Source organism: Ambystoma mexicanum, chromosome 11 (assembly GCF_040938575.1).
Source record: "Ambystoma mexicanum isolate Mex_15411 chromosome 11, UKY_AmexF1_1, whole genome shotgun sequence".
Taxonomy (NCBI): Eukaryota; Metazoa; Chordata; class Amphibia; order Caudata; family Ambystomatidae; genus Ambystoma; species Ambystoma mexicanum.
Window position 1 is genome coordinate 1239452494 of NC_090934.1, and position 26777 is coordinate 1239479270.

Consider the following 26777-nt stretch of genomic DNA (forward strand, 5'->3'; position numbering starts at 1 on the left):
TGCGTGAATACCGGGCCACCCCGCACACATCCAAGGGGGTGGCACCTGCAGTAGCACTGTTCAAGTGGTGCCCTAGAGGACTGTTACCCGAGATGGTGGAGAAGGAGAAGGCGGTGATCAGCAGGTGGAGAGGAGGCAAAGAACGGAACAGGAGAACCTTCGGAGGGGACTCAGGCCTCAGCAGTTTGCTCCCGGCGATGAGGTGTTGGTAAGAAACTGTCAACCTCATGGGAAGTTGTCATTAACATATGAGCCGGGGCCAATGAACGTGGTGGCTGTGAAGGAGTCGATGGTGACAGCATCGGATGAAACTGTGTCTGTCACTCACAACGCCAGCTTCTTCAAGAGGCTGGGGGAGCCCCGGGCTGAGGCGGCCCAAAGCCGGGACATGATGGAGGTTCCAGATGAGGGCGGGGGTGTGGCTCCACCTCCCAGCTCTCCAGCTTGAGAAAGTACCAGCGAGGGAGTGCCTATCCAGGAGGTTGGCAGGAGGTACCCCCTGAGGACAGGGCGAAGGAAACCTGCTCACCTTACTGACTATGTGCTGGAGTCCTGTACTCAGAGCAACAACAAGGGGTCTGACAGTTGGTGCAGGGATCCAGGGTGGTTGCTATTAAAGGGGTTTTGTGGGTTTGGTTTGCAGTGTGTTATGTGTTTTGAGTAAAGTAGTGTTCCTTTGTTCATTGTTGTCATTATGAAATAGGAGTGTGGTGCTGCCCCTTTAAAGGTTTCAACACGCGGCAGAGTGACGTTGCACTCCGCCGCGTGCCCTATAACTAAAAGGGGTGTTCCTGGCTGCCGCAGAGTGACCGGGGAGCCCGAACCAAACACACCAGTGTCCGACTGTGTCCGTGGGCTGGAAGGGGCTCACAGGAATACCAATGACTGCTGCAGACCTGCAACAATGTGGCCGATGTGATAGAAAAGAGGCTCCCTGAGAGCAGTGTGTATAAGCGGTCTGCAGTTTAAGCCACGGTTATGTGTTCAGTGAATGCAGCTGCTAAGTCGGGAATTTCTGGTATCAGTGGACACATGGGAGGAGAGTGGATGGGGTAGGGTTCTAGTCCTGAGGTGCAAGAGTCTCTTGGCAGCAATTGGAGGTACTGTAGTGATCACTGCTGCTCAGGGTTGCACTCACGCATCGGATGAGCTCCTGTTCCGGTTGCTGAGGAGGAGCAGGAGGGGAGTGGCCTGTGCAGTGGCCTTTGCAAGAAAGGCAAACAGTAAACCCACTGGACGAGTTGGAGCACCCAGGCATCAGAGGTAATCTTCCACCATTGGGCCCCGTACTTGCGTATCTGTCCTCTACCAGGGGAAACATGGGGGGAGAAATCAAAGTGGCTTTGAGGGCTGAGCTGCCCCCGCTGCCGCCATCTGCTGACCTCTGGATGCCCCCTCTGCCTCTTCAGGAGCGTGGGAAACACCTCTTCCCCTGCCTGGGTTGCAGGAGCGAAGCCTTTCTGCCAAAGGTGGTATAACGCCTGTAACCTCTCCCCCTAGAGGCGAAGGCAGGTTTTGCTGGCTGTCGAACAGCTAGGCCTAGAGACTTGGAGCTTTGAGTCCTTGAACTTTTCCAGCGACTCATTGGCCTTTGGGCCTAACAGATTCTCGCCGTTAAATGTGATGTCAGTAGCTTATTCTGGACATTAGGCGAGAATCCAGATGTGTGCAGGTACGCCTTTCTCAAGATAGTCAGTGACCATAGAGCATCCCACGCAGTCTGCGACGTCCGGCACATCTGCAACAAATTCCGAGCCACCTCTTTGCCATCGTCCACAATTCTCTTGAAGCTTTTGTGCATTGTTCCTTTGGGAATGTACTGTGCGGCTTCCCTGATAGCCTTCCACAGGCCAAACGAGTACTTGGCGAAGGTGCAGTATGCACTTATTGCTTTGAGGGCCATACTGCCCAAAGAGAACACCTTTTTGGCTAGGGCATCAGCCTTTTTACCTTCCCTATCCATAGGGAGTGTAGATGTGGACGTGGCTGACCTGGTGTTCACAGTGGCAGACTGCACCACTAGCCCCTCTGGAGTAGGGTGAGTGGAGAGAGACAGGGTCTCCCCTTGCAGGCCTGTACTTCTTAGTGAAGTCAGAATTCACAAGGGGCACGGGGTATGGTCTCTGCCACAAGGGGGCAATGTGGTCGGCAATAACCACATTAAATGGCATGGCCCTCTCAGAGGAGGGGTCCCTCACCCAACATATCTGTGAGCTCATGGGCTGATACGGTTCTGGCTGGGGCACTCCAACCCAAGGCATCTACCACCCTGTCCACTGTGTCCCAGTATTTAGTATTTGCATGTCCATAGGGATGGGCTTGCTGTGTCTCCAAGTCTGGAGAAGTGTCAGACTACTGGCATCATGGATGCCCTCAGCTAGGGCAACTAAATATTCTTGGTCAGCAAAGAAATCCCTGCCTCCAGCACCTGCATAAGCAGGGTCAAGGCCACTCGACATCTGGTTGTCCCAGTCATCAGAATTCATCAACATAGTGTCGAAGAACTGTATTCTCAACTGAGGCGCATATGACCACTCGGCTGTCTGCGCTGATGACGACTATACCACCGCCGAAGGACACATCGGGACTCAAGGCGCACTGGATACGAGTGACGCCGATGCCGAGCTGCCTACACTTTGTGCCGTACCCAGAGGCTGAGAAATCAGCAACAATTACATCATGATGGGGGTCAGCTTGAGGCCGGGATCACCGGGCGCCACTGGAGCCACGAAAGCCTACTGGTTTGAGGTGTCACCCATAGCCGTAGCTGCTTTCTTAAACATCTCACGCATTTTCTCCTTAAAATCCTCTCACTCGGCCCTGCATGTCGGACCCACTGACTACTTACCGGCCTCATCCGAAAAGTCAGATCCAGGTCTACGCCAATGGCACTTTTTCTTTTTATGAGAAGAAAAGTATGAGGCATGGCTTTGAGAGTGGGCCCTCTTCTTACAATGCCTATCCTCCTTTTCAGGAGTAGGTGCCTCTGTGTCGATCTCAGACGTTGGTCGAGCGCGTCAGGGATTTAGACGGGGGCCAGCCGGCTGACCGCGATTTTTGCAGCCCTCTCCCTCAGCAATTTCGGGTTCATTCAGTCCTCAGTGACGTGACCGATAGCGAGGCACCACACACAGATGTCATGTGGGTCAGTGATGGACATCTTGGAATGGCAGTCCTTGCAGCGTTTGAAGATCGACACTTGGGAGCAGGTGTAATTAGAAATTGCATTGAACAATTCGCTGGTACAAAAAAGAATCTTGTGGGAGAGATGTTCCTAGAGCTGCGTGCTGAGTTTATGGAATAAAGGGACTGAGGTACAGGGGCCTAATGACGTAGTACATATGTATGAGGACCGACATCCAGTCCAGTCGACAATGGCATTGAGGCAAAATGGATCGACGGCTGAGTCGCGGTACACTACGCCTCCTGTTGAAAATATTTCCGAGCAGCTGATGCTAGAAGGGATATCTATCTGATGAGGAATCTACAGGAGAAAGGCAATCCATTGAAGGGTCTGTTTCATGTGAAGCTCAGTCCCAGAAAGTGAATACACAGATGGCTCTGATAGCCAGGTCACTAAAAATCAAGCGGACAATAAAATGACACCAAACAGTTTTGGCCAATATAATTGTGGATTCCTAGAGATGACAATGTCATAACCAGGCATTGCTCATATTTAGATTGGTCATCTGCCACTAGGTTCTGGGAGAACACAATTATATGATTTAATTTAGGATCACACCTACCCCCAATTAAAGGCATATCCTGGCTGTTGGAACTTTGTGCTTCATCAGTCTGTTGAACGAAATGCACATGCCAGTTTGTTTCATCATGTTGCCATACCACAAGGCAGCGGCTGGTATCAGTAGACAGGCCCAGCAGAGTTACATTCTTGCTCTAGGCCTTTCTGCATTTACCATTATGATTGGGGTGTCTGATTAGCAGACCTCACTCTCAGAGGCATCAATTTATCAATTAAAAAATCAAAAAAGCTCAGGCTATTCTGCCATAAAGATTGCATTCTGTCAACATCAGGTTAGCTAGGTATTCTGGGAGGTTTCCGTGGATAGTTTTGTGGAAAAGCATCAGGGTTTTGAATGTACATCTCCTTTAGACAGGAAGCCAGAGTAGCAATTCTACACTCTGCTGTTTACGGTGATGTCAATTGATGTTTGCAATGTCGGCTGCCGATTCATTTTGGATGATTTAGAATTTCTTTATTGAAGTGGAGTTGACTCCTTCACTGATGAAGTTGCTGTAGCTCAGTTTTAGGCTAAAGAGGAGTTACTGTCTGCAGTTTTCAAAGGGATAAAAAAAAATTATTTTGAGAAGCAATTTCAGGTAAGATAGCCAGAAGAAAGGGTGGATATGATAGGACTTTAATATGACTAAGATAGTGTGGTCCAAGGTTACAAGAATACATTTTGCCTTTGTGGCCTTGAAGATGTCAAGTTCCCTGGTGATTGAGTATTGCAATGAGGCGAGAAGAACAGAAATGGCAGAAAGGAGTTTCGGTGATCCTAATATGAAGATCAGGAACAGCACGTTTGCTTACATCCAGGTTTGGTTTTTGTCTAGAATGGAGGATATATGATTTATAAGAGTGGAACAGTCTACTGAGATGCCAATATACATTTGTGTTGTCAGCTTAGAGAGCGCTACTTGCAGACTTGGGCAGACTTTGAAGAATCTGTTGGAGGAAATCTAACAAAACCATTTTTGAGGAGCGGGTGCCACATGGACAATTAATTGTCATGGGCAGTTGCGAGTGGGGAGCACAAAGAGGCTTACACAAACATGTAGTTTTCAAGAAAGTTACGTTTATTCACACAACACAAAGAGGGAATGGATTCTTCAACAATCATTTGTGAGGAAAGAAAAGGTCTCTCACAAAGTTCTTAACTTGGGCTTGTGCTAGCCATACTCCAGAGTCCAGTGAAATGCCAAGGTCTTTTTCGTGTTGCAAGTTTTCAGGGTTCCCAAACCCACTTCTAGAGAGTCTGTATTAAGGGCCTTCTAAGGCCAGCATTTCGCAGAAGGTTCTCTTTCAGAATTCTGGGACAGCTCTGTGTCCCTTTTATCATTGGTCAACTGTCCTAGGGCTTTAGGGGCAGACCTGCTGAGTGCTCTGTCACTTAGCCACCTCTCTGCTCTAGGGTCCTCACTACAGTCCTCTGAACACTCAGTTCCTCACTACCACTGATGGAGCTTCCCTGTCCCTCAGTTAGGTTGCACCATCTCCTACCTCCTCTGAAATCTGCCCTTGACCAACCTGGTCTGCCGGAATCTCACTGGTCTCGCTGGCTTTTAGGGTTGCCTATTCTCCTCCATCTGCCACATGTCTTGCAACTCCATCTCCCACTCTAGCTTTTCTTCATCCTCCACCTCCAGATAGTATTGGTTCACTTTCCATTTCACACGCCTTCCAATACTCTTCTCCAAATGGTAACTCTCTCCCTCCAAACTCCTCAGTATAACTCTCTTTAGATGGTAACCCACCACAACCTTGAATATCACTTTCTCCCTCCAACTATCCGCTACCATCTCTCCTCAACACATTTCTCACTCGCCAATCCCCTTCAATCACTTCCCTCCAGCTCCTTCTCAAACACCCTCCACTCTGTGTCTTAGCAAGTTGGCTTTTACAACCTGGCTCCTCCTCAACTTGGATGGTGCTTAGGGGCACGGTTTGCATCTGTGTAGTACAGGTCGGGCTGGCCTGTGATTGAGCCATGTGCTTGTGTCCATGTGGGCAGAAAGGGGTTGACCTGAACTTATATCGAGTGCTGTCTCAATTTTGAATTTTAAATCTTGTGAGGCCACCTTCCCTGCCCTTTGCGGTCCTGCTGATATTGCCTGCTAGGAATTAGTCCCTGCCACGCACGCCATGCTCTGCATGGCAGGCCACTTACCTGACAGCGTGGCATGTTCGCCCCAGGTGGTGGTTTCCTCGGGGGACACCCAGGGTGAGGTTGCAGTCTCATTGTCAGCAGCGGACATCGCTGCGGCTGGCATATTAGCCAGACCTCGATGTGGCAGTCAGTAGTCACACTACTCCCTCAGCAACATGTGCACGCAGTGGGACAAGTATTCCTCAGCGCCAAGCAACACGCCCCTACAGCTGCAAGGTGGGCTGCTATAAAAGGCAGCCTTTTTACTAATTTGGTGTGTCTTAATGCTCGGGATTCAGTCTTTGCTGTCTGCAGTTCCTTGTCTCCAGTTATATATTATGCTACACCCTTCCTAGGTCCTGCTTTTCCTTCCTTATTTTTGCCTGCACTTGTGTCCTGCCCTGTTTCGCCTTCCTGCCTTCCAATTTTTTATTTTTCTTCCCCAGTTGCCCACTCACATTCATTTTGGCCTAGTGTGGGTTCCACTGTCCTGCTTCTGCCATCTACGCCTGAATTCCTGAAAATATCTGATGAAATACAAATGCCTGCTTGCCTCCCGTGCCAGTGCCTTGTATGTTCCCTGTGCCACGTGAATCAGGGAAAGCCATATCGTGGTACGGGGAGCAGACTCTGAGGAACCCTGAGTATTCACTCCCCGGGTGTCCTTTGGGTCGGCTTTTAGCATCACCCACACTACGGCCGAGTCAAGAGAAGCCTGACGAGAAGTCGCTGGAACCACAAGTATACAGCTCAAACCAAGTACGCTCCTTGACAGACCCTCAGTTTTCCTAGCATGTAACTCAAAACTCCAGAAAACCTTTGGTAAGAAAGAGAAACTTTAGTGCATAACAGGGCTTCTTTGCCTTGCCTTTTGTATGGGTAACATGCAAGTGGCCTTTCATGTTAGTCGAGCTTAACTTTCTATCCGTGGGAGTCCCACAAACTAGGCTAGTCTGAATTCTTGTTAATGCTTCTTTCGGAGTGGTGCTGAAGAAATAAATGTAGTTCCCCCATTTCTTTTTTAATTAAATTTGTTGTAGCTTTATTCTTATATGGGGAAGGGCAATCATTCCTAAGCTGGGTGTTTGGGTCTGGCTAGGGTGGTGGAATGGCCCTCTAGAGGTCAGTTGTATTATTATGGGGTACCAGGGTGTTTCAATCAGACCCCCCTTATCCTGAAGGTCATTGGTGTTCAAGGGTGTGTGAATGCTACTGCGATCGCCCCTGCCTTAGAGCAGGGACTGAGTGGGGGTGGCCTGGAGATCCTCTGTATTCCGCTTACAGGTTCTGCATTCAATAACTCAGGCAGCACTTGGCCTCTTTGACTTGACCCCCCCCATCCACATTCGGTGCCCAATTCAAATGTTAGGAAGGGGCTTCATCATACAGTGTTTTAAGCGGTCCAATAGGATGTAATGGCCTAGGGTATCAAAAGAGGTGGAGAGGTTGAGAAAAACCACCAGTGCAGTTTCTGTGCCATGTGTGAAAGAGAATGCAGATTGCACCAAATCGAAGACCTGGTTGGCTTCTTCGCTACGTATGGAAGAGCGGCAACAGGTCGGTTGTTAACAGGGTGTTTATGATAGAAAGTGGGCTTCTTCAATCTAGGTTCGATCCAGGATAATTTCAGTTTATCAGGGAAGGGGCCATGGGTGAAGATGAGGCTACAGAATTAAGAAATGGATAGTGAGAGAGTGGGACGGATCCCTTTATAGTAGTAAGGAGGGCAACAGTCTGATAGTGCTCCCGATGGTTTGATGTTAGAAATTGTAGATATGAAAATCTGGGTAGTGGTAGGGAAGAAAGTGAATGGGGAGGAAGCTCACTGACGAATGAATCCTGCATCACATGGATGGGACTTATCTTGTCCTTTATTTCTCTTATTTTAAATAGGAGAACATTTTACATATCAGAACACCAATGTAGAGATTGCTAGCAGGGGTTTTGAAACATGCAACTATTTCGAGGAGGTTTGTTTGTTGCCTTGAATATGAATTTGCGAGAGGTGGCCTTTCTTTGCTTGTTTGACTTCATATGTGTAGTGATGTTGAGCATCTCTCAGAACCTCTTTGACCCTCAAGCATTTAGACATTCTCAATTTCTGTTCTTTATTGTGGACTTCTTGTTTCGGGCTAAGCAGTTTTTCAGGGTAAAAATAGCCAGCTGGATTTGGCTAGATGCAGACATTTTTCTTTGGAACAATCTGGTTTAGGATGTCAGTGTTGGAGTTGTTTAGGTCATCCAGAAGAAGTGAAATATCATCAATTTGGAACAGGGTGTGAGGTAGAGCTGAAAAGGCAGTGGCAAAGGGATGTGGATTCAGTTTGGATTTAGTTGTGAGCAATTTTGTTAGAGGCAGGTGAGCTTTAGGTGGGGGGGGCGGAGTAGGAAGGTTGGAGAGAGCCAGGAGATGAGTTGCCAGACCAGCTTAAAGGCGAGATGCACAGGGGGGAAAAGGGATGGGCAGAGGAGATGAATAGGCCGAGGGTATGTTTCTGCTTGTCTTATGATTGTTCTTTACAACGCTGTTCTATATCCCTTCCGCATGTGTACTTGCTCTCTCAGGTATGGTGGATAATTCACCAATTCAAAACGGGCCAAACTGGTGTTCCCGAGCTGAGTTGTCAAATACTCCGTCTGCCATCTTGGAATCAGAAGGTGTTATATGGCGGCTCGCGAGCCTACCCAGATCCCTAGCAGCAAGTTTGCTCTGCGTCTCTCGCAATGCCACCACACAATGCTGCTGCTGGCAGTCACAAGTCATTTGTCAGAATGCTGAAGTGCCCCGTTTAGAAGCACAGGTAAGCGCTGGCACCGCACACACTTATATGATTCCCGGTTTAGTTACAAATTCGCAAAGGAGATGCGAGAAATATACACCCCAGGTATGTAAATGGTGGCATGAAAAACAGAGATCCTGATGCCTTCTCCTCTCGTTTTTGCTGGTGTCAAAACCACGCAGATTTAAGTGCCTTTAAAGCCAGTGATGCAAGGCATGCAATCCCTGGTGGGATGGAATTACAGAGGAAAGAATTATTTTTATAAAACAGCTTTATGAACATGTTATTGAAAGCCACTGAAACCTAAAAAAAGAAAAAAAATACTTTCAATAAAATGTATAGCTAAAGGATAAAGAACAAAAATAATCACACACAAATACATGTACCAAAAAACACCTGAAGAGCGGTGGCTGGATAGCGCCGTTACCTAATTGTTAGGTGCCAAAACAGGAAGTGGTGGTTGGGCATCATATATGAGCAGGGAGGGTCCACTGGGCTGTGCAGCTGTACTCACCTAAGTAGAGTTCTACATTTCAAGGCTGTAGTTTTACAGTAGAAAGAGCAGCTTGTCTACCTGGCTTTCAACATGAGTAGGGTTAGTGCTGGTCACACAGGTATGGATGGTAGATTCAGCAGGCTAGACATCACAAGTAAAAGCTCAAGACCCACTTGTTGTAACTATACATTTGTATTCTTAGTGTATTGGGGATTCTCAGCTTTTCTGCTGTGTTGAGTTCTATCATGATTTTATTGTGTTTATAATCACATGTAGCACTCCTTTGCCCAGGCCTGTCTAGCCTTTTGGAAGAGTTTTAAACAATACATAGCGACACCAGCTGACAAAGCACGACTATGTCCCTTGGCAAGGGCGAGCCAAATGCTACTGTTGCAATGATGCCTGCTTGCCAAAACCTGAGGTGCGGCTGAAGAAACAGTCCCTGAAGAGTCAAGTGCGCCATTTACAATTGCAGCTGCTGGCTTGTATCAGGTGCTGAAGCAAGAGTCTTGAGATACATTATCTTCTGGTCCCGTCGTGACCTTAAGGAAAAGCTGCACAGATGAACTTGTGAGTGTTATGAATTGTACCAAGGGGAGCTTACTGAACCCCATTTGTAAATTAAGCCTGATCCACGAGTATGAAGTCTAAAGGGCAGGCAATTATTGCCACTAGAGTTCTCTGAATTCCTGCTATGCTTGCGTCAAAGCACTTTTGGTTGCTTTTTCTCTACCCAACGATCTGCTCACTTTATTTATGACACTAGAAGTACCTAGGACTCATTGTTTGTAGTACAGAGGGCTCGATACAGGCCCTCCAGACTTCTGTACAGCTCTTTGGAAATGGTCACATCATTCTGCTACCAGACGTTTCTTGCTTTGTTCCTTATTCCTTTCCATCTCATGGCTCTCTGGAACAAGTGCCCCAGAGCTGTCATCTGGGCCTGGCTCTGGCTCAAGAGGCAACGAAGGAGGCTTGGAAAACTGTGTGGAACCACCACCTATAGAGGATGAAGAAAGAAACCTGTCAATTAACTTTACAATTACATCCATACTAAGAGACAAAACATCAGCCCCAGAAGGTTACAAGTCAATCTGCCCAATAGAAGATATGCATAATAGCTCTTGCAGATGCATTAAACAAAACGAATCAATAAGTTCATGTGACACAGGCATGATTAGATCATTCTACACTACTCTGTTCAATTGGCCAAGATAAGCTTTCAAATGTTTACGATTGGAAAGTACATTGTGGTTTGAATGGAAAAGCTCAAATGCTTTCTTTTATGTCTTCTACTATTTCTTTCAATGAACAAGATAACTATGTGGAATAAGTGAAGGGCATAAGCACAGGTGGCAGACGTGTCTGAGGGTATCCGAGGATGCATAAAGGCAAATGCACAAAAAGATAGGATAGGCGATTAAAAGTGAGACAAACATGTAAGCACTGATCATGTGTGTATGCAGGAGGCACATGGGCATTTCAAAGAGCCCATTACACTTTGCCACTAAGTGCACTAAACAGCAGAGTGGTGGCAAGTGTCCAAACCAATCTATGCGAGGGCATTTGAAGAGCACTAAACCCACTGACCAGGCAGCCAACCAAACAAGAGAGGTGGTCAAATCTGCCGCCCACCGCATCAAACTCCTTTCACTGTCTACAGTACAGAACAAGGACTCATCTATGGGGTAACTTGAATAGCAAACCATCATCTAACATGTAAAAAGCTGAACCTCTGATGAGCAGCCTTCCATATTCCAGGACCCACTACACTGCAGCAATAAGGCTGGCATGTTGCAAGCACCATTAAGCCAAACTTACAAATCAAGGGTTATTTTACAGAGCTGTATCGTCTGGTCTAGGTTGAGTGGTTGTCAATTTACATTTGCCTCAAAAATAGGGTTTACAAATCCTGAGGTCAGGAAGGGTGTCAAGATCGATTTTCAGTATCAGCCCTGTGCACAGATTCTGAGGGGCCACCATGTTTTGGTGAACAAACAAAGGCACTAATGTCTACCCAATATGTCTTGGAAGTGTGAATGAACAGCAAGGCTTAGATTTAGAAGTGTGAGAGTGGTGAAGGGTTCAGTTAAGCACACACAGAGCACTCTGAATAATACAAGTTAAGCAGAATGTATACACATATTGTTATTTATTGAGGCCTTATAGAAGCTCTTAGCAATGACAAACCATAGGGAAGTAACAAGCTAATACATTCACTACACATATATATATATATACACACATTTACTTTGGGGTGTCCTGCTGAGAGCACTAACAGAATACAGTTGAAGCAGGTTAAGAATACGTTTAATTGTAAAGTAAGTGAATAAAAAGAACCAGGTAAGCTAAAATGACTTAGATAATTTATATGCTGACATTAAAGGAGAATGAAACATCATATAAAACCTTATTTCAAAAAAGCACTACACCTTAAAGCACTTCCATAGCTAGAAAGGATTCAGTATAGTGCCTTAGAGCCACAGGTCCGTATGTAGTTCTGTTCAGAAGGCTAGGATTCTTTATGGGTCTGATCAGGAGTTGGCAAACCCAACAGGCAGTTTGTAAGTGTCTCAAAATTAGTTGAAGAAAGTTCTTAGCAGGCCTTCTCCCAATCCAACCACGTTCGGGGAAGCCCTAGGAAGATACTTACCAAAACACCACCATTCATGGTCAGGCAAGGGAGAAGTAGGGAAAGGACTTTACGATTAAATTCTATGGAGCATGGGGGTCGGAATAGGAAAGCTTTCTCACCCCCCTGTACTCAGATTTACTTAGGGACCACCATAGAAGTACCTGAGATCGCTAGGACCTCTTTTCTTGCAGCTTGGCTTCACTGAAGGGGGTCCAGGAAACTTGCGTGCAGAGGTCACTTTCAGCATCTTGTTTTTGGGTTCAGCTAGTTCGCGGATCCATGCTCCGATTGATCCATTCTGGACACTTGACAGCTGGACACCTACTAGACTAAAGTAAGGACCACAACTCTGGCAGCCTGCTCAGGGGACTCCGAGGACAGGATGCAGGTGGCGAACAGGGATTGCCACTGCCACCCCTTGTGGTGGAAACAAAGAAACTGCTCCTACTAGGCCCCTCTTTGTGGTGGAGAGCTACAACTGCAGGGGGATGCTTCTTGAATCATAAGTCGAGGATCTGCAAATACCCAATGCTCAACTAAGGATGACTGGTGCAGTAAAGTAGCCCAATCTGAAAACTGGTTGGCCCACAGCATGGTTCCGGGAGGCTTCTGGAGGCTTCCAAACACAGGATCATCAAGATCGGGTTGAGACTGGTTGTTCCCACCGGTCAATGGGTCGAAGCACAGATGAAGGTGTACATAAGATCTGCAAAGGAGCAGGGTTTTGCTGGGACGGTTAAAGAAAGTGCTGCTGGTGGGCTTCAAATGACCCGATCCAGGTGCACAGAAGGATGCCCATCTTTGTAGAAGTCTTGGATCCAACAACGGTCTGATGAATGGCTGCGGGAGTCCCCCTTTTATCCAGGACTCGGGCTGGAGTTGCCCACAAACCCACTAATGGTAAGGATCGTCAGCATTCAATCTTGCAGGAGCTGTCCAAAACCTGGACAGCCTTTGGCTAACACTAGGCACACTTTGGCATGGATGTGGACTGGGACCAGACAGTCCCAGTACCCACATCTGGCCACACACATAAACCGAAACTTTGCCCACAAAAACTGGAACTTTTCTTGGGATAGGGCTGACCATATCTGGAAAAGCGTGCCCTGGTGGGGGGGGCATCAAGAAGGCCAAAGTACAAGATGAGCAATGGACCTAGATGCGAATGAGGCTAGCGAAAACACTTTCAAAATTGCAAAACCATTTTCGCAGTAGAAAAATATTTTATTTTCACATAGTTTTAATGTTCTTTATTCAAAATATATTTATGCAACATAAATTCTTTGACATCAGTCTCGCCTCTTCCATACTTTCACTCATTCAAAAAATATACAATATCTTATCTCTTTCACAGAAAGTGAAACCTATATAATCACATATGAACATAAAACAACCCCATCAATGTCAGTATTGTTCTTAATACACATTTATTGTTCAAAGAAGAGCTGCAATTCCTTTCTCTCAGATCTACATATGTTTAGATTCCCCATGGATCCTCTGCGCAGGTGGCCAGGGAAAGGTCATCGCTCTTGGATCCCAATCCTCGGGGTTGACAAGAGAGGGAGGATCACCTGGGTGGAGGGTCTTTGGGGATCGGGAGTGGGAAGCCTTTGGGAGAAACAGGGTATCCCCTTTTCCTAATGACCAACCCGAACCCTTCCCCCACCTTCATAGGGTATTAGGAGTCAACCCCCCTGACTTCCTCATATACGACTACTAACGGTACTGGGACGAAGAAAATGGTGTTCGAATTGCCTGCTTCCTGGGGACAGAAGCCGACCCAAGAGTGTGTGAGGGGTGGGAGGTGGAGCGATATGCACTGCAGGAACTCGTAACAAAGCAGCCAGTGAGTTTCTATGAAAGTAGAAACCCGGTATGCAAGTGTTTGCTCTTATACTCAAGGTTATTTTGTATCAGAGTGGTCACGTGAACAATGAGACACGTTTTCGAAGGTCTCTGATCCGAATCCTGATCACCAGCGACCAACAGAACTTGGTAACCAATGAACATTTGAGAATACTTTGTTACAGAGTGGTCGAGTGTACATGAAAGCACGTTTTCTAAAGTCTCTGAGTGCTGGGCATGTTTAAAGGCAAACTACAAAGGCATATTACAACAAAATGAACTGAATATAACAACAAAGTGAACTAAATGAAAACCTTTGGCAATTATTGAATACCAAACCGAATGCAAAGCTTAACAAAGATATGTTCATACTTAGAGTACCGCATTGAAAGAAAACTGTTACCTATGAAGATTATAAAGGAATGAAGCTTTACAATTTAAATAAACCCACCGTGTGCCAAGCTCAAAAGAGAATGAATCTTTATAATAATAATAATAATAATAATAATTAGGCTTTTATATAGCGCTACAAACCCTCAGGTATCTGAGCGCTGCTTATTATTACCCACGGTGTGTGGTGCTCATTTATCGACCTCGGAAGGATGAAAGGCTGAGTTTGGCCCCGCCGGGATTCGAACCTGCGTTAACAGGCTCTGCACGGGTGTCAAAGCGGGCGCTCTACTCGCTGTGCCACTTGACCGGCTTATATACAAGCAAAGTTCATATATGCTGAATCTACAAATCAATCAAACTTTGAATCAAAGAAATCAATACATATTGAACATTAAGGTGATTAGAAGTTTAACAATACAAGGGAACCCAATGTATATTGGACTCCAAAGTCAATGGAACTTTGGAGATTAACTTTCACAAGTGACTCAAAACAAACTGCAATTTTCAGACAAGACATTTTGTTGTACAAAGACCAACCATATGCAGAGGGTGAAAGTGTGGCACAGAACTTTACGAAAACTGGAAACTATCAGCATACTACTGAAAGTGAATCTTGGGGAAGGGAACCTGAGGTTTGAACTACTTATTGACTTGAGGGAGGAGCCTCAAGATATTTTGTGTTTTGAACTGTGTTTTGGAACTGGGGGAAGGGAACCCCGAGTCCGGGTAAATTCTATATCCTCCTGAATTTAAGGCAATCCTAAGACCTTTGTTGAAACGGCTTTATACTTGGGGAAGGGAGCTGAAAGAAAGCTGTGGGCTGGCCAGAGCTCCGATCTTTGTGTTGAACACTGTTTTGTTGGTTGTAGACATTCCTGCACATTGTACAGATTAGTTGTGAGGGCAAGTATAGGTTTTGGACACAGACATATTCCTAAATTGAACTCTTGGAAATCCCACCATAGTACAGGGCAAGATAGGCTTTTTTCCATCCTAACCTTTAAGTTAATAAAGTTTTATTGTTAATTCAGAATTGGTTGTCTGTGTCTTGCTCCAAGATGCCTTCACAGGGGGTATGTGAGTCCATAATCCACAAAACACTAGGGAACTACCCTTACACATAAGTAAGTTATTGTTCTACAGTATTCACTTTTTTTTTTAATAGATTCACAAATGGATTTTAAAAAGTAGGGAAACAATATACCACCAGAAAGAAAAATACAAAACAACATTACGTCAATAATAATTGTTTCCATGTCTGGGTAGAGGCACCACATGGAAAGATCAATTCAGCAATGTCAAGCCAATCTGAGCATGCTCTCATGCTATCCAGATAGAAATGCTTACTGAATGTTTGTGCATTCTGCCATGTAGGTGCTGTGACAAATTGAGGGAATTCGACCCTTCTGTTCCACCTCCCACTGTGAGGCTAGGAAGGTGAGCCCAGTTCACAACACCCTCCCTAGAGGCTGAGACAAGTGGGACCTCACTGGGAGGGAGAGAGTGCCCCTTTGCGGAAAATGACTCCAGTTCCTGCGAGGAACTCCCTGATGCCTTCCATGTGATGGCCGATATGGAATTATCTAACACTCCAAATCAGCACAAGTTCTATAACTGGGATGAAGAGAAAATGTACTTATACCATTACAAACAGAAAAAGAGCTCATCTCTAAGTCAAAAACTCTGTATAACTGTGCTGAGTAGCCTTAAAGAGGAGATAAAGGCAGGGAGAGAGAGACGCAAGCAGGGAAAGGCTCCTGTACATTGAACGTCTGAGGAAGGCGCCGCCAATGCAGGTCGCAGAGCCTGCGGGTTCCATAATTGCTTCGGGGAGGCGCAAGAGACACTGAAGGGTTAGCTTGTGCGAGGAAGAAGAAGCCGGGAAGAGTGGAACTGAGAGCTTGGTGATGACGTGACCGTGTAAGGCAGCGTGGTGGACAGGCTGTCCCATCAACTACATCGATACTACTGCACCGACGATCCGACTCCTCGCTTGTGTAACTGTAATGATACTGAAATGCCGGGAAGCAGAAGGAAAGGCGTCCGAAGTGGATGTCACGGAGAACAAACACAGAAACGAAGAAAAGGAGAAAGAAGGTTGCACACACCTATGGGTACCAGAGACATTCCCCCTCGAGACTGTAGGAAAATGGGACTCAATATAGGATCAGAGATCCTAGTCACAGTACAAATGACGAGACTGTGACTATCCCATTAATTAAATGGCACTCTTAATTTGATGAAAAGAAGCCTAGAATCTACATAGTTGGAAATCAAAACTGGAACATTGCTACCTTGGGAAAAGGGGAAATTAACTCCAAGAAGCACAAATTGGAACATAACAGAGATAATTGTGCACCAAAGACCCGTGGGGTCCCTAGGATGGACTGCATCCAAAGAAGTCCTGAAAAGGAAAAGTTGAATCACAACTGTATAGAAATATAAAAAAATCTCAGCGGAAAAGACACTACATCAGAAATCTCAGAATCCTATAGGAAAGAGAAAATGATTCCGACCAGAACCAAGCAACCATTAATAAAAGGAGATAGAAGAACAAGTTACTTACCTCTGGTAAACGTTCTTTCAACTGGATGTTCTTCCCACGTATTCCTCAGCTTTGATATTTGATATCCAGATTCAGCTGCTTTAGAATTTCTTTTTCGGCAGAGGGCGCTGTGCATCGACGTGATGTCCCTCAAGAGCCTCTGTCCCAAGGATGATGCAATCGAAGGCATATATAGCACGCGCAGCGCCCGTTGGCTTCAGTTCTGTTTTTTCTTACAGTAGAAATTACCGCATAACCACAGGTTTGACTGTACACAGCCTTGAAAGAACGAAAGCTGTAACAATATGGCAAATTCTACTGTGGGGTAGGTTGAGAGAGCGATGAGGAATACGTGGGAGGAACATTCAGTCGAAAGAATGTTACCAGGGGTAAGTAACTTGTTCTTCAAATGAATTGTGTCCTCCCACGTATTCCTCATCTTTGATAGACTCCCAAAGCGGTGTTTGATTTGGTGGAGGGAGTACAATTTAGATTTTAATTGTTTTCATGAACTGAGTGCAGGACTGCTTTTCCAAAACTCCCATCCTGACCAAGAGAAGATTCCAGACAATAACGCATTGTAAACGTGTGAATAGTAGACCACGTTGCAGCTTCACAAATGCTTTTTATCGGTACACCCCTTTGCAGGGCTGTAGACGTAGCCATGCCCCTGGTGGAATGGGCCCTTAAACCTTCAGGAGGATCCTTCCCTGCCAGCCTGCCAAAATGATCCATCTGGATAAGCTCTGGTTAGTAACAGCCTGGCCCAGTTTGTGGCCCGTAAAGCCAATGAAAAGCTGATCATCAATTTGAAGTTTTGACAGCCTAGATATATAAAAGCTTAAAGCTCTGCGAGGGTCCAACCTATTTGACCCCTCCCCCTCCTGGCTAGGATGAGGTGGGGGATAGAAAGAAGGTAAAACAATTTTCTGTCCTACATGAAAATCAGAAATGATTTTGGGTCAACATGAAGGTTTAACCCTTAGAAGAACCCTATCCTTAAGAAAGATAGGGTGGCTTGGACGAAAGTGCCTGCCACTCACGCACTCTACGGGCTGATGCTAGAGCTACCAATAGAATGGTTTTAAAGGTTAACAGCATTAAAGGACATGAGTGTAAAGGTTCAAAAGGTGCACACATTAGGAATTTTATAACCAGATTAAGGTCCTAAACTGGAACCTGGAAAGGAGATGCGGGGAACACATTAGTAAGCCCCTTTAGAAATGTGTCACCAGTGGAATTTTGAAGCATGAACATTCCTCTGACGAGCGCTTAAAGATGGACAGCACCACCAAATAGCCTTTAATGGTACCAATCTGGAGCCCCAGATTGGCTAAAGATAGCAGAAAGGATAAGACATCCAGTGTTTTACACAGAAAAGGATCTACATTATTTTCGCTGCACCAGTCGCAGAATTTATTCCAATGGCAAAGGTACAAAGACTTTGCTGCTGGCCTTCTGGCCGAAGGCAAAATCTCCATTATGTCATCCGGGAGGTCCCAAACCTTTTATCTCAGCCTTTCAGAAACCAAGCGTGACGGTTACATGTTTGGACCTCGGGATGGAGAACCTGGCCCTCCTCTCACAAGAGAAGGTCCTCTCTTTGTAGAAGATGCATTGGAGGACAGATGAACATGTCCAGAAGACCCGGGTACCATGTCCTCCTGGCCCAATCCGGGCATCAGGATCATGTGTTTCCAGAACATTCTCAACCTCCTGATCAAGTGAGGAATGACGGGTACTGGAGGAAACACGTACAGGAGTGGAATTTTCTTGTCCATCACAAACGCGTCTCCTAGAGCTCCTCTTGGGGGAAATTCCCTGGAGCAGTACAGTTTGCGCTTCCGGTTGACACTGGTCGCGAACAGATCCACTTGAGGGGTGCCCCAAAGGGTGAAGATCTCTTGAAGGACTTCCTGAGCTAGCCCCCACTCGTGGGAGACTGCTCTGCCTGCTCAGAGCATCCGCTGCCGTGTTCTTCTCTCCAGCTAGGTGAACTGCCGATAAGGAGATTCCTTCTTGAATTGCCCAGTACCAGAGCTGCAATGCCTCTCTGCACAGTGGTAGTGACCCTGCACCTCCTCTCTTGTTGAGATAGTACATGGCCACTGTGCTGTCCATCATTATCAGGACATTCTTTCCCCGTACAGAGAGCAGAAAGGCCTTCAGCACTAGTCTGATTGCCCTCAACTCCAAAAGATTGACATGTAGTTTGGACTCCGATGGAGACCAACAACCACTGACTGTCAGATCGTTGGTCTCAGCTCCGTACCCCGTGAGTTAGGCATCCGTCACTACTGTTATTTCTGGCCATGGTTACCAAAAAGGTTCTCTCTTCAGAATGTTGTCCTCGCAGGCCCACCACAGAAGTTCCTGTGCGACCCTGCTTGGAACCTGAAGTAGGTCCGTCATCCTTCCTGTGAATTGGGACCATTGAGTTCTGAGAGTCCATTGAAGGGACCTCATCCTGAGGCAGGCCTCTGATACATGGAAAATGCAGGATGCCATGAGGCCGAGCAACCTCTAAAAATTGAATGCCGGGAGACACTGGGCACTTAAAAATTTGGGGACCATCTGTAGAATGTCTTGAGCCCTCACCTCGGGTGGCGAGTTCTTTCACAAGGATGTATTCAGAACAGCTCAGATGAAATGGAGTTTCTGAGAAGGTGTCATATGGGACTTCTTGTAATTGAAGGAGGTGCCCAGTCCGTGAAGGGAGTGGCAGGTGATGTTGAGATGATCCAAGACTTGTTCGGGAGAACGCGCACTGGTCATCCAATCGTCCAGGTAAGGGTAGACGTGAAACCCCCCTCTCCCGAGACTCGCTGCCACTACCGCCATCAGTTTGGTGAAAACCCTTGAGTCAACCGCGTACCTCATGTATTTTCTGTGCTTGAGATGGATTGGCACATGAAAATAAGCTTCCTGAAGGTCCAATTACACATCCAATCCTAAAGTTGGAGGGCCTGAAGGATATGAGAAAGCATGACCATCTTGAACTTGTCCTTCCAGAGGAACCCGTTCAAGTATCTCAAGTCCAAGATGGGTCTCAGTCCTCCGTTCTTTTTGGGTATTGGGAAATAAGGGGAATACCAACCCTTGTTCCTCTCCGCTACAGGCACCAGTTCCATAGCGCCTTTCTCTAGCAGGGTTAAAATTTCCTGCACAAGCAGCGGATCTGGAATCCTCAGAGTGTTTCCCCGGCGGATTGTCCTGAGGTCTCTGTAAAAAAGGAAGGCAGTTACCGTAGGCTATGGTTTCCAAGGCCCAAGCTTCCGAAGTAATGTCTCTCCATTCTTCTAGATGCTGAGACAGTCTGCCCCCTACTGATGAACTGTGACTCAAGACCTCAGAGGTTTTGAGACAGCTGATGCAGTGGCAGATGGTAAAGAGGCCCATGCTTGAGCTGGCTTCGCACCACTCCCTCGTCCACCATGAGGGAATCTTCTTTGGCCCCTTTGACCAGACATTCCTCTCGCCCTTCCAACTGAGGAGTAGTAGCAAAACAATCTATCCCACCAAGGTTTTCCACTAGGTCGAAAAGGCTGAGGTTGCCTAATAGCGGCACCTAAAGATTTGGCTGCTGCCTTCAAGGTCTGCAACCTCTCAAGACTCTCGTCAGCCTAGTTTTCCAAAAAAGTGAGACCCATCAAAGGTTATGTTGAGAAGTCTTGATTGCACATCTGGTGCAGAATCAGACTTCCTCAAACACACAAATCTGCGCATAACGGTTCTAGACCTGACTGAAGAGACTCACACATGGCTTCTTTGCCATCTCCAACTATGGCTAAGAACCGGTCTCTTTCCTCCCCTTCGGGAATGTGCTCCGCTGCCATGGAAATGCAGTCCCATAGAGTGAATGTACATTTTGCAAGGGCACATGTGGAGTTGGCAGATTCGAGTGCCACACTCCCTGCAGAAAATACATACCTTGCCCATACATCTACTATTTGTTGTCCCTATCTGGGGGGATGGTAGTGTATGCCGCTTGCTTAGAAGTTGCATTAGCTGCCTGTACCACAAGACTCTCTGGAGTGGGGTGTTTTGACAGGTAGTCAGGGTTACTAATGGAAGGGTGGTACTTCTTGGTGAAGTTTTTATTTTCAGCTGGATTGGTTTCCGGTGTTTCCCAATTCGTTGCCACCCTTTTCTGCAAAGCAATGTGAAACAGTAATATAGGATCTGATCCTGCTCAAATGGCAATGGAGGCCTACTCCACCCCAAGTAGTCTACTACCTTGGACATGAGTTGTCAGTAAGACGAATCAGCATGCTCCCCAGCCTCTGGTCTCTCAAGCTCCAACTCAGGTGAGGTATCTTCCCCAATGGCAGTCTTTGTGGTACATTTGGCATACCAAATTGGAGGCAAAATAGAGCCTCGTTATCTGAGGGCTCATTCTCCTCATATTTAGAAGTAAGCGAATTAAAATAGCCTTTTTTCTTGGTAGAGGCACATAGGTCTTCACAAGTCTGAGCTGTTTTATGAACAATGAAAACTTATTTTTTTATAGGTGCCATAGACTTTGGTGGGGCACTTAGCATTGGTGGGGCGCTCAGCGTTGATGGCACAGCTGGCGTTTATGCCTTCGGCTTCAAAGTCGAGGGTTTGGCTGGCGTCGAAGGTGTCGATGGTGTTGACGACCTCGACTTATGCTTGTGCTTTCGGCTCAACGGATCCTTCGATGTTACATCATCGGATCGAGGCCTCGACTGCTCCTGATGAGGATCACAACTTTGTCCTGCTCGACGGCATGCAGGATTTAGGTCGTGCCCTTTCCTTCCCAGCTTCTATTGAAGGCCGCTGTAGGAGCACGGCTTGGAGGCTTTTGTTTTCAAGTATTTCGAGCATCTCTGCACTCAAGGCCTTTTGAAGGATCTTTTAGTTGGGCAAGATAGCCTCTCAGGGGAAGCATCCAACAAAGTAGAAAAAGACGACCTATGGTGCCTCTTCTTAGACTTCTTCAATGACGACAAGGAGTGGTGCGAGCCACTCCTCGATCTTGACTGCTTAACCTTTTTCCTCCGAGGAGAGCCGCCTCTCGACTCGTTGGTCGAAGGTTTTTTGGTCGGGGTATGAGATTTGGGGTTTTGACCTACCGTCAAACTGGGTGCACCCATCATTTGGGCAACACCCTTGTGAGCTCCAATGCTGCAGCTGGTCTGCAAACCTGAAATGTGGCTGCAGCAATAACTGTAGAAGGTTTGCATACCAAGGTTGCCCCACATAGGAGTCACCAGGATGACTTGCAGAGGATACTCTGATTGTGGGAATCATTCTGTAAATTACAAGAAGGGCAGGAGAATTGCACTGAAATGTCTCTTACCAATTAATTGAAAGTATTACCCTCGCATCTGTAAACCTGGATTGAGGAACATGGACGAACAGTATCAACATTGTTTGTTTTCCACATTGGCGAATACATTTACTTCTGTTTAAAGCCATCTTTGAAAAACCAAGTTGAGAAGACAGCCACTGGGCTCCCATAAATGGACTTCTTTAAAGCATCTGCTTGATGAATATGCAGTGCCACTGGGGTCATTTTTTATCATGGTGTTGCGTAAAACGAATTTGAAAATACTTTACGCATGCATTTTACACCATGTCATATTTTCAGTCATTTCTATAGCAGAGGGGTGTTACAGAGCTGGGTTTACGTTTCCGCCACCCTAATCTTCGCTGCCATACAAATACATCAGCATTTAGGCTAGCATGTCATTTTCATGCTGGCGTAAATGCTGTGAATTCCTATCGACTTCGCCTGCTTTTTACACGAGCCAAAGGCGGATTCCATAACAATCCATTGTAAAGACTGCCTGCCATGCATAAATGGCAGACAGAGTTTACTCAATTTGCACTGCAAAGTGCAGAAGGGAGGCGTAAAGGAGATATCACCAGCATTTTACACCTCCCTCTTACACGTCGCAGTGCAAATCACCAGCATGGATCCGTTTGCACCCAAGTGCAAACGTAACAGGCCAATTTACGCCCAAAAGGAAAATGACCTCTATTCTGTTTAGCTGGCAGGTGAATGGTTGACGCCGGTATCCTATGTTTGCATGCACCCACAATGCTTGAGTGTCTTGCGATGGCTGCAGAGATCTTGTCCTACAATTAAAGGGCTGGTAACTGATTGCTAGCCAGAGCAAAGTGAAGGCCTGGAGGAGGGCTCTGGGCCATTAGCAGCACCTGGCCACCCTATGTGACAGTTTGTATCGCTATTAGCATGCTGGGGATTTTGTCTGTGTTCTGCAGTGCTATATATTTTATTTATTTTTAGGGACATGCCTGCTCAAATTAATTGCATGCCGAGAGTCCCTTAAAAACCCACATAGGAAATAGTAAAGGAATTAAGCCCCTTTATCATTTCTATAGACAAACTGGGAGCATGCATGACTGCCAGGAGGAGGATACAGCAGAGAAAGTGATACAGATAAAGGAGGTGGAGGGAGGTGCGGGGGGGTCAGGCATGAGCTAGATATGCAGGATTTTGTGGGGTGAAGTGGATGTTACATAGGGATCATGGCACTGGCCAGGTGAAAGAAAAGGCAGACTATGAAGAGGCGCAAGCATACATGGCCACCTGATTGGCAGCCAGCCATCTCCAGGAGCTAATTGTCCTTTCAAATCCTGAATGTTCCTGTTTTTATCGTAATTCCTGAATTCGACACGGCTGTAGATGGACTCCCCATCCTGACCATGTATCTATCATCCGTAATTAAAGCCATGTGATACATTAACTCTTGAAATGGCACCCCATGACCAAAACTGGATTGATCAGCCCCCAAGCCAAGGCTTTATTGGATTGGTCAAAATGATCTGGTCCTCCAGTCTCCTTCCACTTTATGCCATTGAGGGTGCAGCGTGCTTTCATTTTTAGTACCACCTGGGTGATCAGCAGAATACAAAAGGACACCGGGAATAACATCCCCCTGTACAACCTGACTGATACATTGACTTCCTGTCACAGAAGGTAGGCCATTATTAGAAGGGACTTCCCTCTCTGATCTGTCAAGTTTGACTTGTTATTTCTCTATCCAAGAAACTTTATATTGTGCATGAATTTGTGGGTAGACTTTTGTAGATTGATGGAAACATGCAAGGCCACGTAGCACACTAATCTCCTCTTGCACTATCTTTTTCTGTCCTTACATAGCCAGTCGTCCAATTACAGATTCACATGAATTCTAAGTCTTATCAAATGAGCCATCATCAAAATCAAGCATTTTTAATACTCTGCAATAAATGTATACTTTCAATGAGTCTTGTGAATTGGAAGGTGGCAGTATGCATCCTGCAGCTCTAATCCACATAGAGAATACATTACTCACCTTTCTATGTTCTTTCTTATAGATTAGTCCTTCCTCCCACAGATTCTGGCACAGTTTTGCACTCCTTAGGACGAGCATTACGTAGGGGCAAGTATATATGTCGCCTGCTCCGTTACATGATTTCAGTTCTGCCACTCCCCCCATCCATTGTCTCCTGCCAATTATTGCCCCATTTCCCTTCTGCTGGAAACTTATGTGAGTTATTGTAACTCCTCAACTTTCAAGGTTCCTTGGAGAATGATATTTTGCATTTCCACCAATCCGGGCTTAGGGCTTTAAAACACACAGAATCTGTAATGATATCGATTCTAGATGATTTGGTGTAGCTCCAGGACAACGAGGAGCTCTGAGTTTTGATACTCCGGGACCTCTCCGTGGCTTTTGATACAATTGATCATAAGGTTCTTCTGCATCGTTGGGGGCAAGTGAGCATGTTGGTTTCTGTCTACGCATGGCTTTCCTCTTTTTTGACAGATCGCATGCAGACCGTATCTCGGTTTCCTTTGCAAGCAGCCTCAACTCCAATTTCGTGCGGTGTTCCGCAGGGATCGTCCCTATCCCCTTTGCTTTCCAATTTATACGTGTGTCCACGGACTGATCTTATTTCTTCGTTCAGTATATGTTTTTATAAATATGCTGATGATATGCAACTAATTATTATGTTGAAGTCTCCCATATCTGATCCCCCTTCCAAATGAAAGGCTTGTCTGTCAGAGATTGGGGGGTGAATGTCAAACCATTAGTTGAAACTAAGAGGCGAAAAAAAAGAGATTTTGGTGACTGGTCCTCAGAACGATCATTCTATTTGGCATGCAGATTTCTGATCAGATTTGTTGGGCCTTACCTAGCTCCTAGTTAATGAGTTAAGAGTTTATGGATCAAGCTTCTCTCTTATGGCTCGAGAGGATCACAAATCACTTCAGTTTGTAATTCAGGCTTTTTCAAATTGAAACTTTTAAGAAAGGTGCTCCCTTTCATTCCATTGCAGTTTTGTTCTGCGGTAGTTACCGCCTCTATTATAGGTTCTTTGGACTACTGCAATGGCATTTATCTTGGTCAACCAGATTATTTGGTCTAACGGCTCAAGATTCTGCAAAATTCGCCAGCACATCTGGCTTTAAATGCGCCAAGACAATCGTCTGCCTCTTTTCTGCTGGCAAAGTTTCACTAGCTTCCGGTAAAGAGCTGTATAAAATAAAAAATACTTTGCATTGCACATCGTGCTTTTCACTTGTTTGGACCTTTCTTTCTTCTGTCTAAGTTAACTCGCAATGTTCCGTTACGGACCTTGCGTTCGGCTTCTTCAAATTTGCTGAAAGTTCCAAGATTCTGTAATGCGCAAGCTGGAGGGCGTTCTTACTCGGTTTTAGCCTCCATGGTGTGGAACTTGCGCTTTGAAACACATTGTGTATAGGCGTGTTATAAATACCCAATAAATAAACATGCTCCCTCTTCATTTGCGAGAGATTTCGGACCATTTGTGCTTTCAAAGAACTCTTAAGAAGTTTCTGTTTTGAGGTTGGACCTTTTGTGGTATTCTTACTATTGCTGCTAGCGCCCATATGCCTTTTGGCCGTGGTATGTGCTTAATAAATATAATTACATTACATCCTAGATAGCCTATCATTGCAAAACAGAACCTAGAGGAGGGAGGAGAGCGAGAACATCACCTACACCAGGAAATTGTGATGGACCAGGATCAGCTACCCCCAGTAGATGAGTTATCATTCCCATTTCTTTCTAGAATTATGGACTCCATGGACAGAGGCTACGACACATTGAACTATGAAATCCGGGAGCTTAGGAAATCAATGAAGGAAGTATTGAGCAAAGTGCATCTATTGGAAGGCTTTATAATGGCAACCTCAGTCTTCAATACCCCAAGCCCGAAAAAGGTGGTCAGTGAAGGAGCTGTGTTTGTACAAGGCGAGAGAATGGGAGTTAAAAATATGAAAACACAGGGGGAGAATGCTGAGTTAAAGGGAGAAAGTCTTCTGGTGGTACCTGAGGTATCCGGAATAATCCTCCCATCGGTATCAATGTTGGGGAAGGAACAGGTTCAGGATGAGAAGATGTTGAGTAGTAGCCCAAAGGTAAAAAAATCAAGTTGTCCTAACAAGCTGAACTCACAGGAAAAAAAATCCAAAAACTGTAAGCTTCCACCCTCACAACAGAATAAAGGATCACGGAAATTCCTCCGTAATCTAAGGTTGGCAGTGGACAAACACATGCAGATTGATAGAGACATACTAGATCAGAGAAAGAAAGACTTTTTTATAAACAGGAAAGGGGGTAAAGTTAAGGAACTAATAAGGCTCAAGGAAGTCGATAGGGTTTCATCTGTGTTGGAAAATGTACAGGAGGGGGATAGTCCTTCTTTCGATCTAAGTAATATATCTGTTTATCCAGTAGATATGGAAGAGGAAGAGATTGAGAAGTTTAAGGATCTAGAAGCCCCAAAAAATATTGAATTTGGAGCAGGTAGAGGAGCTGGCAAGTGTTGTAATTTGGAGGAAAGACTGTTGGTTCCACCGCATATAATACCAGGAAGGGGATTGGTGAATCCTCTGGTGGAAGTCCCGGAAACAGGAATACCAACGGCCCCAAAAAATATTGAATTTGGAGCAGGTAGAGGAGCTGGCAAGTGTTGTAATTTGGAGGAAAGACTGTTGGTTCCACCGCATATAATAGCAGGAAGGGGATTGGTGAATCCTCTGGTGGAAGTCCCGGAAACAGGAATACCAACGGCACCTAAATTATACGCAATTTTTGCGAAACCTGTGGTGGGGAAGGCGGACTTGGGGAAGTTGCCTCCACCCAGGGTTTCCTTAACAGTGCCATTAACGACCCCAAGATTAATGGAG

At 45.9% G+C, this 26777-nt stretch overlaps 1 protein-coding gene across 2 annotated transcripts in view; it reads right to left on the minus strand.

Annotated features, from left to right (window-relative positions):
- Positions 1-4800: 4800 nt before the first annotated feature.
- Positions 4801-26777, minus strand: part of BBS4 (Bardet-Biedl syndrome 4) — a 614420-nt gene continuing 592443 nt past the window's right edge. For both annotated transcript variants that reach the window (XM_069624617.1, XM_069624616.1), the window contains exon 16: positions 4801-10167. In XM_069624617.1, coding sequence (XP_069480718.1) covers positions 10019-10167 — 149 coding nt within the window. In that variant the 3' untranslated portion in view covers positions 4801-10018. The remainder of the gene's footprint in view (positions 10168-26777) is intronic.